This window comes from Sclerotinia sclerotiorum, genomic scaffold, assembly GCF_000146945.2.
Source record: "Sclerotinia sclerotiorum 1980 UF-70 scaffold_11 genomic scaffold, whole genome shotgun sequence".
In the NCBI taxonomy this organism is placed as follows: domain Eukaryota; kingdom Fungi; phylum Ascomycota; class Leotiomycetes; order Helotiales; family Sclerotiniaceae; genus Sclerotinia; species Sclerotinia sclerotiorum.
The window spans coordinates 992,620-1,005,168 of NW_001820825.1; the positions used below are offsets into that span (position 1 = coordinate 992,620).

At 43.6% G+C, this 12,549-nt stretch overlaps 8 protein-coding genes across 8 annotated transcripts; 1 reads left to right on the forward strand and 7 right to left on the reverse strand.

The window, feature by feature from the left end:
• Window positions 1-239: 239 nt before the first annotated feature.
• SS1G_08500 (hypothetical protein) lies at window positions 240-1,618 on the reverse strand (the record flags this gene model as incomplete). The annotated part of the gene is made up of 3 exons (XM_001590710.1): window positions 240-692; window positions 815-911; window positions 1,110-1,618. The coding sequence occupies 3 exons, from the start codon at window positions 1,616-1,618 to the stop codon at window positions 240-242; spliced, it is 1,059 nt and encodes a 352-aa protein (XP_001590760.1).
• A 667-nt stretch (window positions 1,619-2,285) lies between these two features.
• SS1G_08501 (predicted protein) lies at window positions 2,286-3,419 on the reverse strand (the record flags this gene model as incomplete). The annotated part of the gene is made up of 3 exons (XM_001590711.1): window positions 2,286-2,449; window positions 2,715-2,858; window positions 3,278-3,419. The coding sequence occupies 3 exons, from the start codon at window positions 3,417-3,419 to the stop codon at window positions 2,286-2,288; spliced, it is 450 nt and encodes a 149-aa protein (XP_001590761.1).
• Window positions 3,420-3,719: 300 nt separating this feature from the next.
• On the reverse strand, window positions 3,720-4,529 carry SS1G_08502 (predicted protein; the record flags this gene model as incomplete). The annotated part of the gene is made up of 1 exon (XM_001590712.1): window positions 3,720-4,529. One exon carries the CDS (start codon window positions 4,527-4,529, stop codon window positions 3,720-3,722), a length of 810 nt encoding a protein of 269 aa, XP_001590762.1.
• A 628-nt stretch (window positions 4,530-5,157) lies between these two features.
• Window positions 5,158-5,250, reverse strand: SS1G_08503 (predicted protein; the record flags this gene model as incomplete). The annotated part of the gene is made up of 1 exon (XM_001590713.1): window positions 5,158-5,250. The coding sequence occupies one exon, from the start codon at window positions 5,248-5,250 to the stop codon at window positions 5,158-5,160; it is 93 nt and encodes a 30-aa protein (XP_001590763.1).
• Window positions 5,251-5,707: 457 nt separating this feature from the next.
• SS1G_08504 (conserved hypothetical protein) lies at window positions 5,708-6,091 on the reverse strand (the record flags this gene model as incomplete). The annotated part of the gene is made up of 2 exons (XM_001590714.1): window positions 5,708-5,860; window positions 5,951-6,091. 2 exons carry the CDS (start codon window positions 6,089-6,091, stop codon window positions 5,708-5,710), a joined length of 294 nt encoding a protein of 97 aa, XP_001590764.1.
• Window positions 6,092-6,457: 366 nt separating this feature from the next.
• On the forward strand, window positions 6,458-7,268 carry SS1G_08505 (hypothetical protein; the record flags this gene model as incomplete). Its single annotated transcript, XM_001590715.1, has 5 exons — window positions 6,458-6,515; window positions 6,575-6,609; window positions 6,663-6,754; window positions 6,807-7,115; window positions 7,166-7,268. 5 exons carry the CDS (start codon window positions 6,458-6,460, stop codon window positions 7,266-7,268), a joined length of 597 nt encoding a protein of 198 aa, XP_001590765.1.
• A 480-nt stretch (window positions 7,269-7,748) lies between these two features.
• On the reverse strand, window positions 7,749-9,498 carry SS1G_08506 (predicted protein; the record flags this gene model as incomplete). The annotated part of the gene is made up of 4 exons (XM_001590716.1): window positions 7,749-8,241; window positions 8,350-8,671; window positions 8,915-9,125; window positions 9,262-9,498. 4 exons carry the CDS (start codon window positions 9,496-9,498, stop codon window positions 7,749-7,751), a joined length of 1,263 nt encoding a protein of 420 aa, XP_001590766.1.
• A 315-nt stretch (window positions 9,499-9,813) lies between these two features.
• SS1G_08507 (hypothetical protein) lies at window positions 9,814-11,963 on the reverse strand (the record flags this gene model as incomplete). The annotated part of the gene is made up of 4 exons (XM_001590717.1): window positions 9,814-11,073; window positions 11,314-11,510; window positions 11,559-11,637; window positions 11,697-11,963. The coding sequence occupies 4 exons, from the start codon at window positions 11,961-11,963 to the stop codon at window positions 9,814-9,816; spliced, it is 1,803 nt and encodes a 600-aa protein (XP_001590767.1).
• Window positions 11,964-12,549: the final 586 nt, after the last annotated feature.

Below are 12,549 nucleotides of genomic sequence, written 5' to 3' on the forward strand. Positions count from 1 at the left end.
TAAATGATACAATGTATCCCATTCCCGGACCCAAAGGGTTCTCTAATAAAAAATTCGATAAATACAACTGGGGTATAGAAGAAGAAGTTGCAAGTACTAGGTAAGAGTTCTAACCATCATACCCTCATACTACATTGACCATATCCAAATCCAAACGCCAAACAATATTCCAAGTCTAACTACCCATATTCTACCATATATTCAATGTACACATCTATAAAAGTGATGAATTTCCAAAATCAATGGATTAACAAATCCTCCTCCTCATCACTCTTCCCCTCATCATCCAATCCCAAATCCAAAACATCATCGTCTGTTCTAATATTTCCATCTGCTTCTTCCACAATGCCTCCATTCAGTTCTAATTCTTCACCTAAGAGTCCTTCTCTTTCTTCTCCTTCGCTACCGCTTCTTCTTCTGCTCTCTCCATTCTCCATATCGTTTCCACTACTATCCTCTTCCTCTTCTCGTCTGCCGATAATCACATTTCCAGCAACTAGTAATGCCGCACCCAAAAACCATAATGGTGGTAAACTTTCCGAGAAGATTATAAAGCCAAGAACGGCCGTTATCATGAAATTGGATGATGTATTTATAATGGAGACTTGTACAGTCGAGGTACCCCGCGCGAGGGCTTTGATAAAGAGCGTCCACATTATACCATTGAAGACGAGGTTGAGGAGGAAAAATATCTATTAGAGCTATGGGTTAGCAAGTCAATATATCATGATGTCTTGGTTATGCTGATGTTGCATTTTCACATGAAGAGTTACTTTCAGAGACATCGACTGAATGATAAAAACCGGAGACTCACTCCTCGCACACCATATTCAACCACCTTTTCACCCTTCCCCAAACCGAAAAATCCTGCAACGTGCTCTGCAAAAGAAGTCGTTAATTGTGTCGTCGTTCTATGTATGTAGTGTCAGCGCATAATCCTAGCAATAACATAGCCGTTCGTTCCGTATAGCTTTGCGGGAAGTACTCCAATGCTCGCACACACAAGATAAAGCGCAGCCCTCATATCCTATTCCCTTCCATCCGCGGCATAGCCAAATCCGTACAAGAAATGTGACACAATATTACCAAAAAGTAAAACCGCAACCTACAATTTAGCAAAAACCCCGTTGAAAGCCGCACAAGCACCACTAGCCACAGCCAATAAAATCCATTGCGATTTCCGACTAATATTTTCCATGGTATGTTCCTGTTCCTGTACCTCCTCTTCTTCTTCTTCGTCGTCGTCGTCTTCGCCGTCTTGTTCTTCCAACTCTAATTCGTCTCTCCCTTCACAATGTAAAGAAGCAATCGATTTCGAACCCGCAGTAGCACTATAAGATCCATCATTGATAATCCTATTCTTAGCCGGAAGCTTAAGCCTAATCCCTGCTCCTGTTGCACCTAAGAGGGGTTTACGAGGATCATCCGGTCCACCAATGGTTTCCTCGGCCATAATTGTAGCGGTTGTGGTGGATTCACTTCCGTCACGGAGAGTGTTGGAAGTGAGAGCTGTTGTTGTAGCGGCGGGCCTGTCTACGAATGCCGAGAGCTCGCGATTGTCGGATTCGGAGGTGGAGGTGGAGGAGGAGAGGGTTTTGCGTTTGGTTGGGCGGAGCATGGTGAGAATGCCTGGAGTTTGCTTATGGTTAGGGTCGCGGTAACTGTTTATCCCTTTGTTTAGGTGTGGTTTGGGCTGATGTAGTGAGTTACGGTGCCCGGAAGTAATCGTGAGTATTGCCTTGATGCTTGAACATGGGTAATTTTACGACGTTTTGAAATTGTCTATGTCACGGTAGAGTTTTGCTTGTAATTCTATCAGTGTGAAAGATGTGTACAAGTTATTTTGGCTTTTTCCTAAAGAAGATTTATTGCTTTGTCTGAACTAGTAAGTCAGTCGCATGCGTTGCACCTTCTTGAACTTCATCAGATTCTGTGCAAAACACCATATTTTCAGAAGCATCAAGGACTTTTACGGTTTACTTGGATTGGCCTACGTCAGAGTTCTCGCCATCTCTATACTGCAATATACTAAATGCCATTATGGTATAATGGTACTCGAAGCTTGATCATTACCCTCTCCTCTTCTCTATCATCTCTCCTTTCCAAACTAATGTATAGATGGATATAACACCCTTCGCTTATTCGGGTTGTGTGATGGTTATAGAATTTCTCATAATGGAGCTCTGGGTCTTGATCTCTTTAATTCCATAGCCAGCCTTGTAAAGAAGAGAACGCCACTGCTCTCGTTGAGTTCCATAGGAGGAGCATGGCGTACATATGCAGATCTAGGCAGGCGACCACCACTGAGCCCCAGTGGTTGGAAGGACCATCTCATCTGTGAGACTTTTGGATTCAGGAACTATCGACAAGCACCAACTTTTGAGAATTTGAACCGCTTCATCGTCCTTCCGATCATGAAGAGTAGTAAGAAGATGATAAAATTGCACGCCTGTGAACTTTTTCAGTCAGCATGAAATTAGAAATGCCTTGAACTGCTTACCATATCGTGAACATGTGCCATGGCTTTAATAGCACACCTAATATGAGCTATTATCCTGATAGTCACCAGCGACCTCTGCAGAACTACTCTATTCTCAAGTTCTGGAAAGGAGCTACATTCAAGCACATTGCCGGTCCATACCATCTTCACATCGACGAGAACCACATATAACCTACCTTCATCTATAGAAGGAACTACATCCAGCCAGTCGCACTCCTGGGTGACAACTTATGAGCTCCTGGAACCAATGTAGAAATTGTGAATTCTATTAAGCCCAAGAGAAGAAGTCCAGGTCTGTGTTCGCGCCCAAATCCTTGCAAATTTTCCTCCCGTATGTTTTTTGATACTATTCTAGCTGCTATATCCGCTTTCAAGTTAAATCACGGTGTGAAAACTGAACAATGAGTTGAGATTGCTGTTTATATGACTTCTAACTTCTTGATACTAATACTCCTTAGATTCCCTACATTTTCCCATATATTTATATCCAACATGACTGTATTCAATTTACATATTCGCTCTATCTAGAAATCAATATGCCACGTAGAATACCCCAAGACTCTTTCTTCAGTCCCTCTACCACACTTTTTCGAGACCTCGACTTCAACGTGACGATATCAAATTCAGGCGATCTTTTCTTTCTCTGCCCTGCGTGGCTGCCATGAATGTCTTTCCATGAATAGTAGTGGAGCGGCTATAGACGGGGAATAGAGTAGCATTGCGGTCCATACATCCTTTCCCCGCTGTTCACATTCTCCCAACCCCCTGTATACATACTTAAAAGTTGCAGTTCCCTCGGCGAAATAATCGTGCCACGGCCCAGTATAATATCGTCTTTGCTTCTGCATTGTCTGGGCCGATGCGTTACCCGTTTTATTTGAAGGATTCCAAGGTAAGGGCCAGGGTCGAACAGTCGCATGTTAAATGTCTAGAACTTGATTGGGACTGTTATTTGATTGCGCGGATGAAAGTTGCTGTTTTCTAGAGCATAGAATATGGAACAAGTGGCGTTGAGTGTAGATTTATGGATAAAATAGCGGAGATTTGAGATGTTCAGTGAAACTCAGGGCAATTTCTCCCTAGTCCCAAGACACCGGGAAAATCTTTGCGTCCGGCGATAATCTTCGGAATAGCTGTATCAACAGTACGAGCTCAGGTAAAGATGCAGGAAATGTTGGCTACAAGGAGCTCCGTATCTCGCAAGCGAAACCGATAGATCTCAAGTAGCCTTTGACTGGAAAGACCGAATAGATATTTTCGAGCGCAGGTTCATTTTAACCTCAGTCCACGTGTTGCTAATCGTTCGCATCAAACTCATCGAAGTCTTTTCAGCTTCCTGTTCCTCTAGCTTTTCCAAAGGTATATCGACGTGCTGCTGCATTGTTTCCATCTCTTCTTCATCGAGCTCAGATAGAGGGAATGAGGGAAGAGTTTTAAATCTTTCATGATTGAATAAATCTATCCCAGAATTATTTGAGCCGATTGAAGTACAGCTTGTTAACCTAAACGCATCGACACGAAGCGCATCCGCAACTGCGTTCAATACGTTCTCGACATCTCCTTCCGCATGGAAAAATTCACACATTTCTTCCCAAAAATACTCGTGTTCGTTTTCTTCACGTTCTTCATTTTCCTCATATTCCTCCTCATATTCTCCATACTCTTCATGCTCTTTATACTCCTCATACTCCTCATATTCCACATATTCCCCATATCCCATATATTCCTCATATTCTTCATATTCTTCACCCCAGGACGCTTCCCCGTTGGGAAAAGCATCCTGGAATCCAACTACTCTCTCGAATATATCGCTTGGTGCACTATACCACGAGCCTTCCGCGCAAGTAACCATAGATCCCATGGAGAAAGAAGGAGATGTGGGCGCACCATCATTCTGGGTCGGTATCGTTACTGACGTAATAGCCAAGTCAGTTCTAGCTGGAGTAGGACGCTTTGATTTCCTTTTGCGTTTCACCATGCTTTTGGCAGCTCGGCAGAACTTCTTGATCGCTGGCAATGGTGAATGCATGGCTTTGGAATTTGAGGATGATAATTTGTAATTGAGATGGGGTATTGATGGAGGAAAGAAAATCCTGTTCGAATGACGTTGAGTGGGAGATGGGCACGCTATCATAGAGGCCAAACTAATAGCTAATAGCTAGTAGGTAAATGGTTAAGACCATGAATAGCGAGTAATGTATGAGAGCTATACTATGGGGTGCCCCTCATAGTTTAGATCACAACCATCAAATGTGATTAATTGATTAATACCAAGTAGTGTGATGTTGGTCAATTCTCAAACCAGAATTGATTTCACACTTCGGCTGCGTTCAATGACAAGCTGAGAATTTTTGAGATAGACGATTCCAATGAGAATTGGGAATGATACATTCTTCAATATGAATAAATCAAGGAACTCGAAGAGAAGATACATGAGCTCAGGCCACTGTATATCATTAGTAACCTAGGAAGTGTTCGTGTTGAGAGCTTTGGCTTGGGTTTGTTTACTTTTAAATCTCAAACTATAAGAAGGTTACTTACCCCGCGAAGCATTTCAATATCCAAAATAATCTTGATGATTGAAATTTCGCCTCAGGAAATGAAGAGGAAGTGAGAAGGTAGAGTGGAGAAGGGTATATTGATGCAACACCCGTACTCTACCGGTATAGCTTATAGTCAAGCCCCCCACCATACATTGCTAGTAACATGAGTAACGATTTCACCGTTGGGAATTTCTCGGTGACACTCATCTTGTTCCCCGAGGCACTTTCTCAATTGCTCATAGCAATTTGAACAATGAAAGGCTGCGTTGGAATGGCTTTGGTCTTCTTATTTCGCGCTTTCTAATCGACTTTTACAGAAGCATAGTGACACTAAGAAATATTGGTAAACAGACCTGATTAGATTCTGTTATTAGATTAGCATCGCATCAAATTGCGACGTCTATAATTTTGATAATGTGCAGATACGTACGAACGAGAGAGCTATGCTTTCTTCATTCTCCGAAAAGGTGCCAGGAAACGCCACGGGAACCAATAAACGCCAGATATATCCTTCCTCTAAAGTCATTGAAGAGCCCAATCTGTGAAAACCATCGTTTATCATCCCGGAAATCATTCTCAATCATCCATTCTTAATTGCCATTCCCGCCTCCACTTCCCAATAAAAATGTTGCACTTCCGTGAATGTTCGTCCTCCACGTCTTGTTTACTGAGGATCACCGGGTTTCTTGCTGTTGCAGCTCACAATCTTGACTTTATCAGCCGTGACTGATTGACTGGAGTTCTCCATCTTGAAAGTAACATCCTTAATCAAGAAAGTCCAGACCTCGTCGCAGAAACGATATGTATCGAGATGTCCCTTCATCATCAAGTTAGCTAAATTGTTCTTTCATTGTCGCACACCAACGTCGAAGAATGATATTTCCTGCAAGCCCCCGAGCGCATGTACCTTAAACGTCAATCTGGCCTTGACTTTATCTGCTAAAACCTCCGTGATACTCCTATCAAAGTTTGCCAATATTTTCATTGCGAGTTGAGGCTCGATACGTCTCTCGCTGATCAGATCGTCAAGGGTATCTGTGAGCGCCATGCCGATACTTAATGCTTTGTCAGTAAATGTAGAAAGATTTATGTACTTGTGTAGCAAAATAAGGCACAGTACCTGCTACGGCGGTATAGCTCGTAGAAAGACTGTGGAGCCGCCATCTTGTATGATTGTACTCGAGATTTGCGGTTGAAGAGAGAAAAGTGATGTCGTCAATGTTTGTTGTTTATATATGGAGGGAGGCTGAAGTAAGCGGCTGATTTCGCGGCGTTTGGCGCTAGCTACGGGCGGCGATTCAGGTTGCTCTCTCGGTTCGAACTCGACAGACCAACGCAAATCATTGTACAGCTTCGCTGACAACGATCAACACCCAATTCCTTTCATTTGGTCGACGAAGATTATCTGGACAAGATGAGCCTTACATATGGAATTGGTGGTGCTACCACAGCACTGGCAGTGGTCGGGGCTTGTAAGTTTTAAACTCCTGCTTGATTTGATGAATTAAAGCTAACCAGTGCTGCTACTTAGACATGCTCTTTACTGGCGATGGAGAAGCTTTCAATGTATGAATTTCGCAGAGCGATTCAAGCATAGCGTTCATTAATACGAACAATAGGTCGGACAATTTCTCGAAGAAATATCGCCGTATGCGTGGGCAGATATGGGTATCGGCATGTGTATAGGATTGTCAGTTGTTGGGGCAGCATGGTACAGAATAGCTTCGCCCCTCATCCTTGAAATTGAGCTCACACATATTCAGGGGAATCCTTATAACCGGTTCTTCGATCCTTGGTGGTGGTGTTAAAGCTCCTCGCATTCGAACCAAGAATCTTATCTCCATCATTTTCTGCGAGGTAGTCGCCATTTACGGCGTCATTATGTCCATCGTCTTTTCCTCAAAGCTCGGTCTCATGGAAAGCGAGAATATATACTCTGCTAGCAATTATTATACTGGATACGCTTTATTCTGGTCTGGCATAACAGTGGGAATGTGCAACTTGATATGCGGTGTTTCGGTGGGCATCAACGGTAGTGGTGCTGCTTTGGCAGATGCTGCTGATCCAAGCTTGTAAGTGAATAAGCACATCGAACCGTGGTGTATATGCTAATTCATGCTAGATTCGTCAAGATTTTAGTCATCGAGATCTTCAGTTCTGTTCTTGGACTTTTTGGTCTCATCATCGGCTTGTTAGTATCATCAAAGGCACCAGACTTCGAATAGAGAATAAGCGGTGGACGAAGGAGAATTTCAATGAAATGGAAAGAGGTGTTAGATAAATGACTGTTGTGTACGTGTATAACAACCAAGTAGAAGTCGACGAACGGCGTTCAGGTAGAAATCGATTTTAAGCATTCTTGGGATTTTAGGCAAGCACGCATTAATATTACTCTTATTAAACGGTGGTAGTGCTAGACTGTATTATCAAATCTGCCATTGTAGTAAATGGAACTTACATGCTCTCATACATGCAGTGCCAAAGTGCAATTTTCATAAGCTTCCGACTGCAGCGGGTACCGCGAAGCTACCATCTGCTGGATAATGGCTGGACGCCTCTAAGTCAGAATCCATGCCAGAAAGCGGTGATTTATACCCACACATCGTATTCGAATACGCTCAAGCACCCTAAACGGTGCTGTTCAATAACGGATCGTATTTCTTTATCAAATTGCTCTATCCACCATCTTTCAGAAAACCTCTGCCTCATGTCTCCACTATCTCGACTTCCTCTACGACTGCTATCTGTCCCTTCTCTTTGCTGAAAAACTGCTGTTGTTGATCCTGCAATCGTTGTTGCATTTGGTGCTGCCACATCGATTGTTGTTGGGCCTGCTGCTGTTGAATCATCCGCCGTCGAACCATCTGCTGCTCCACCATCTGTTTCATCCTCTGTTGCTGTATTTGTTGCATTTGCTGCTGCAGACGTTGTTGGTGGAGGTAATCTAAGTTATATCCAAAAGGACTAATCTGACGCTGTGATAGTTCTTGGCTGGACTGCAAACCACTGCTCGAATTTTGTTGATATGTACCAAATGGTTGAATACCATCGGCTGCTTGGGATCTTTCGCTGAGTTCTTTTTCGATCTTTCCCATCCTGGAGTTGGCCCGCACAACGCGACATTGAAAGTGCTCCTCCAACTTTCGGCCGTATTGGTAAAACATAGGGAGGTCCATTCCTCTCTCCTTGAACTTCTCTCTATGAGAGGGCAGTCAGCTTTTGAACTCACAAGTCTTGCACTCGAACCAAGAGAGTGAGTGCTCAGATGAGTAAGAACACCACAATTAGAAAATGCGTCGAACTTACCGCCAGACAATTAGTAATGGTATGCCATCCTTTAACCTATCCACGAGATACTGCTCATCTCCAGGGGTCATTCCTACATGGTCCCAAAAGTACTGGCTGGGTGGTACACCTTCTAACATTCGGCCACCATAATAGCCTTGGTTTCTCCATTGATCAGTGACACCATCGACACCTTGGTTAAGTTCGTACATTTGGAGCTTTGCAGGAAAGTAGAGTTCTCGTAATTCCTTTATGGTGCCCTTTTCTTGAGCTCCCTCTGGAATATCCTTGTCTTGAATCGATAGCAAAGTCGAGATGTCCTGGTCTTCAACCGAGATTAAAGCTGCAATAGTATTTTTAATATAGGGGCTGAAAATATAAGGATGGTGTAATGAAGTCTTGAGTCTACGCGACAGCAAGTTTTCTCCAGTGGCGGGAGTTGTCTCATCTACAGAACGGGAAGGTTAATACTTTTGAAGGAATCCATTGAAAAGAGACGGTAAGTTTGGCCAACACTAAAAAGCGAGGGACGATCTAAAAGCTGAAGCATTCAAAGGTAATGGATTGAAAGGGTCGCTTCACTCACGTGGTGGACTTGGAGGTTTGGCTATCTCCTTTTCCAGGAATTCTTTGGTAACAAACTCATTCGGAGTAGAGGAATATTGTATTGATTGAGACGGAGGAGGGTATGTGATCGGTTCAGCTAATTTGACAGCGAAGATAGCGCCAGTGAGATCGCCAATACCTTCAAGAAACTCATAGTCTTCATAGGTGCGGTAGGGAATGGCTTTTGGCATCTGCAAAGAATTAATGATATGATGACGCTCGTGGTATTCATTCAACTATGAATGAGGCAGTTATGCATAGCTGCCAGTCCTTCGTCTGTGACCTCGACCAAGCATATACGGGAGATCGCACCATGACTGCACTTACATGGGATTCTTTTTCACATATCTTGCAATATCCACTTAGTCCGATCCATTTACAAGTACCAAAGTCCAAACCATCTAAGGTACCGATTCTGACGAAAAATGCTCTGAAGTTTTGTTCGGGACATGGTGTAAGGTGAGATGTCATGCCTGCTCTCCAGAAAACTATATTGCAATATTCGGAGATTTCAATAGCTTTATGGCCACATTTTTGATATTGAAAATACTCGAATTGACACATTGTGTAGGATGTGTACTAGGTATCTAAATGAAGGAATATTATCAAAGTTGTGAAGAAAAAAAGGATTCCAGACAGAACTTGAAAGTGTTTGTGAAGGAAAGAAAAGGAGCATGTGTAAGGATGTTCTAGAACCTCAACGCCTATAATGGAGGAGAGGGGGAGAGTTCCTTCCACTTCGAGAATGAGGACATTTTAATTCACTTTTGACTCATTCAAGTGATTTCACTTCCAATGACATGACAATATGTCCAGTCTCCAGCACGCATCTCGAGTGAATTTTCTTTTCTTTCTTTTCTTGCTTCTAGGTTTGAAAAACTACTGAAATTCATGTTCACTCCTGATTCTACCCAGCAGAATTGCTTCAACCCCTGTCCCCTTCGGTAAACCCTCCGATCCGATTGGCAAGCATAATAATGCATTTGCACTCTTCAAGCTTCCAACCCTTGAGCTACGCTGCATACCAGTGCTACTTGCGTACAAAAGACCATCCTTGCCCATTGTTACAATCGCTCTATGGTATTCGACCCTTTGAGGGTCTAAACGAAACTCGTGTGATAGAGTTACCGGAAGTTTTGGTAATCCTACAGGGGATATTCCAGAAGCGTGATGTAGAGAAGGAAGAACAAACAGATGAAGAGTAACTATAGCGGAAACTGGGTTTCCAGGCAAAGAAAATATGACCTTAGAGACTCTTTCACCATCATTGTCCTTCACTGGCACTGTTGCGAAGGTTGTAGGCTTTCCTGGTTTCATCGAAACACGTCCGAAATGAATCGTTCCACCCAATGATCTCTCAATAGTTGGTTTGAGGAGATCAAGTTCACCCATAGATACACCACCTGTGGTTATGACAACATCAGCGCTACGAAGTCCATCTCGCAGTGTTTGTTCTAGGTCCCCGGATTTATCCCGAGCGATGCCGAGATCTACGACTTCGAATCCTAGACCTCGTACCGCTGCCATGATTGTCGGTCTATTACAGTCACGAACTTCTCCCATCCTGAGAGAGCCAGGCTTGTTATGTTCGACGATTTCGTCTCCAGTGGAAAGAACACCGACTATTGGTTTCCTGTAAACAGTAACTTCAGCTCTACCTACGGATGCGAGTAGACCCAGTTCACCACCATTGGCAGATATTTCTTCCCCTTTGCGCATAATGACAGACCCTGCTTTAATATCACTACCGACTTCTCTGACATTCTCACCAGGCTTTACTCCATCGGCTAAAATTTCTACTTCTTTCTCCTCCCTACCATCTTCGGTCATCGTCTTTAGCACAGTATCTTCCACCATTACCACTGAAGTAGCTCCTGGCGGGAGAGGCGCACCAGTTGTAATACGTGCAATCTGACCTTCCTGCAGCTGAGGATGCTCACCCGCGGTGGCGTGAGATATCGATGCTACAGGGAACACGCCTCTATTCGATTTACCTTCTGTAGCAATCACGGCATATCCATCTACAATACTAGCGCGATATGCTGGCACAGCCTCACTTGCTGTCACATCTTCCGCAAGAACAGACCCTACAATGCCTCCATCTACGTCCACTTTCACAGCTTGTGGTGGAGGTGTATACTTCTCAATTAGTTTTAGAGCTTCATCGACAGATAGCATAGGGTATGGCGATGAACGACTCCTTTGTGTTGGACCTAGAGCAGGATCGTTTGACCGAGGATTTCCATCTGAGGCAGTGTGTCTAACGGGCATTACATGCCCATGATTATGATCATGGCTATGACCATGGCCATGCGAATGACTATGGGAGTGGCCATGGTTATGCGAATGTACTGGGGGAGAAGACCCAGCAGAACTAACGCCGGCATCTTTCTCAAGCCTTCTCACGCCTCCTACATGAAGAGCTCGGGAATTGGCTCCTGCAGCCTGAAGGCAAGCATGTGGTAAAAGATTCAATATTGATTGAAGGTTTTCCTTTGCTCCCTTTGGTGATCCTGGTAATGTGATGATGATTGTCCTATTGCGAACGCCTGCTACAGGCCTTGACATGAGAGCAACTATTACCAGTCAATTAACTATTGGTGCCGTAGGACTTCCGTACATACAAGGAGTGACTGCCAATGAAGCTGCAAGCATCCCATGAACAAGTCCAGGAGCTTGCTTGTGTAAAAGTGGTATAATCGCCTATGATAATGCATTTTAGCATGCGTAACATGCTGCATTTAAAGCTGCACTAAGCTTACCTCAGGAGTATTGTCTGAGACGGCGAACCCAGTCCCGCCGGTAGTAATCACAACATTGATAGTATTCTCCTGATCCGTCCAAGACATCACACTTCTCTGAATATCCATCACATTATCACTCACTATCTTCGTTTCTACAACTTCCCACATGCCATGTGTGCCCTCAAAGACATCTCTCAAGACAGGCCTTGAGGAGTCTGTTGATGCATCTTTAGCTGCAGTAGTAGATACAATAAGTATCGCAGCTTTAAAAGTCTGTTTATCCATTTTCGATTTATCTCGTCGAGAAAGTTGATGTTCTAATCATCACTCTTCCCCTCCCAAGCTTCCCCACTTACCGTTCCGACCCAAGCACACCTTTGATGGGGAAAAAGCCGACGTCACAAGAAATCGCGTCTCCCAGGCTTTTTTTTTTTGTTCCAGCGCGCTTCAAATCAATCAATCAATTAAGCCTCAACAACCATGGTACGAATTAAAAACCGATACCTTCTGGTGAATATCCTCTATCCAGAACTCGAGAAGAATACCACCGGCAAGGAAAATCTGCCAGACGTAGTGGTATTCAATCAACCAACTGTTGATGCGCTGAACTCGCGCGCACTACTGAGGGGAATCCAGATGGAAGTTGCGAATCTGTTTGGAGATTACGGAAGTGGTGCGATTGCGGATAGTATTGCTGGTTTGTCATTTCTCTTGTCCAAAAAAAATTAAAAATTTATGAACTGGTTACTGATTGGAATGCAGTGAAATATTTGTCATCTGCGACATCGACATTTATTCTACGGGTTTCACGAGCGCATTATAGGATTGTATGGGCGGCTTTGTCGCTGATGAATAGTTTACCTATTAAGAA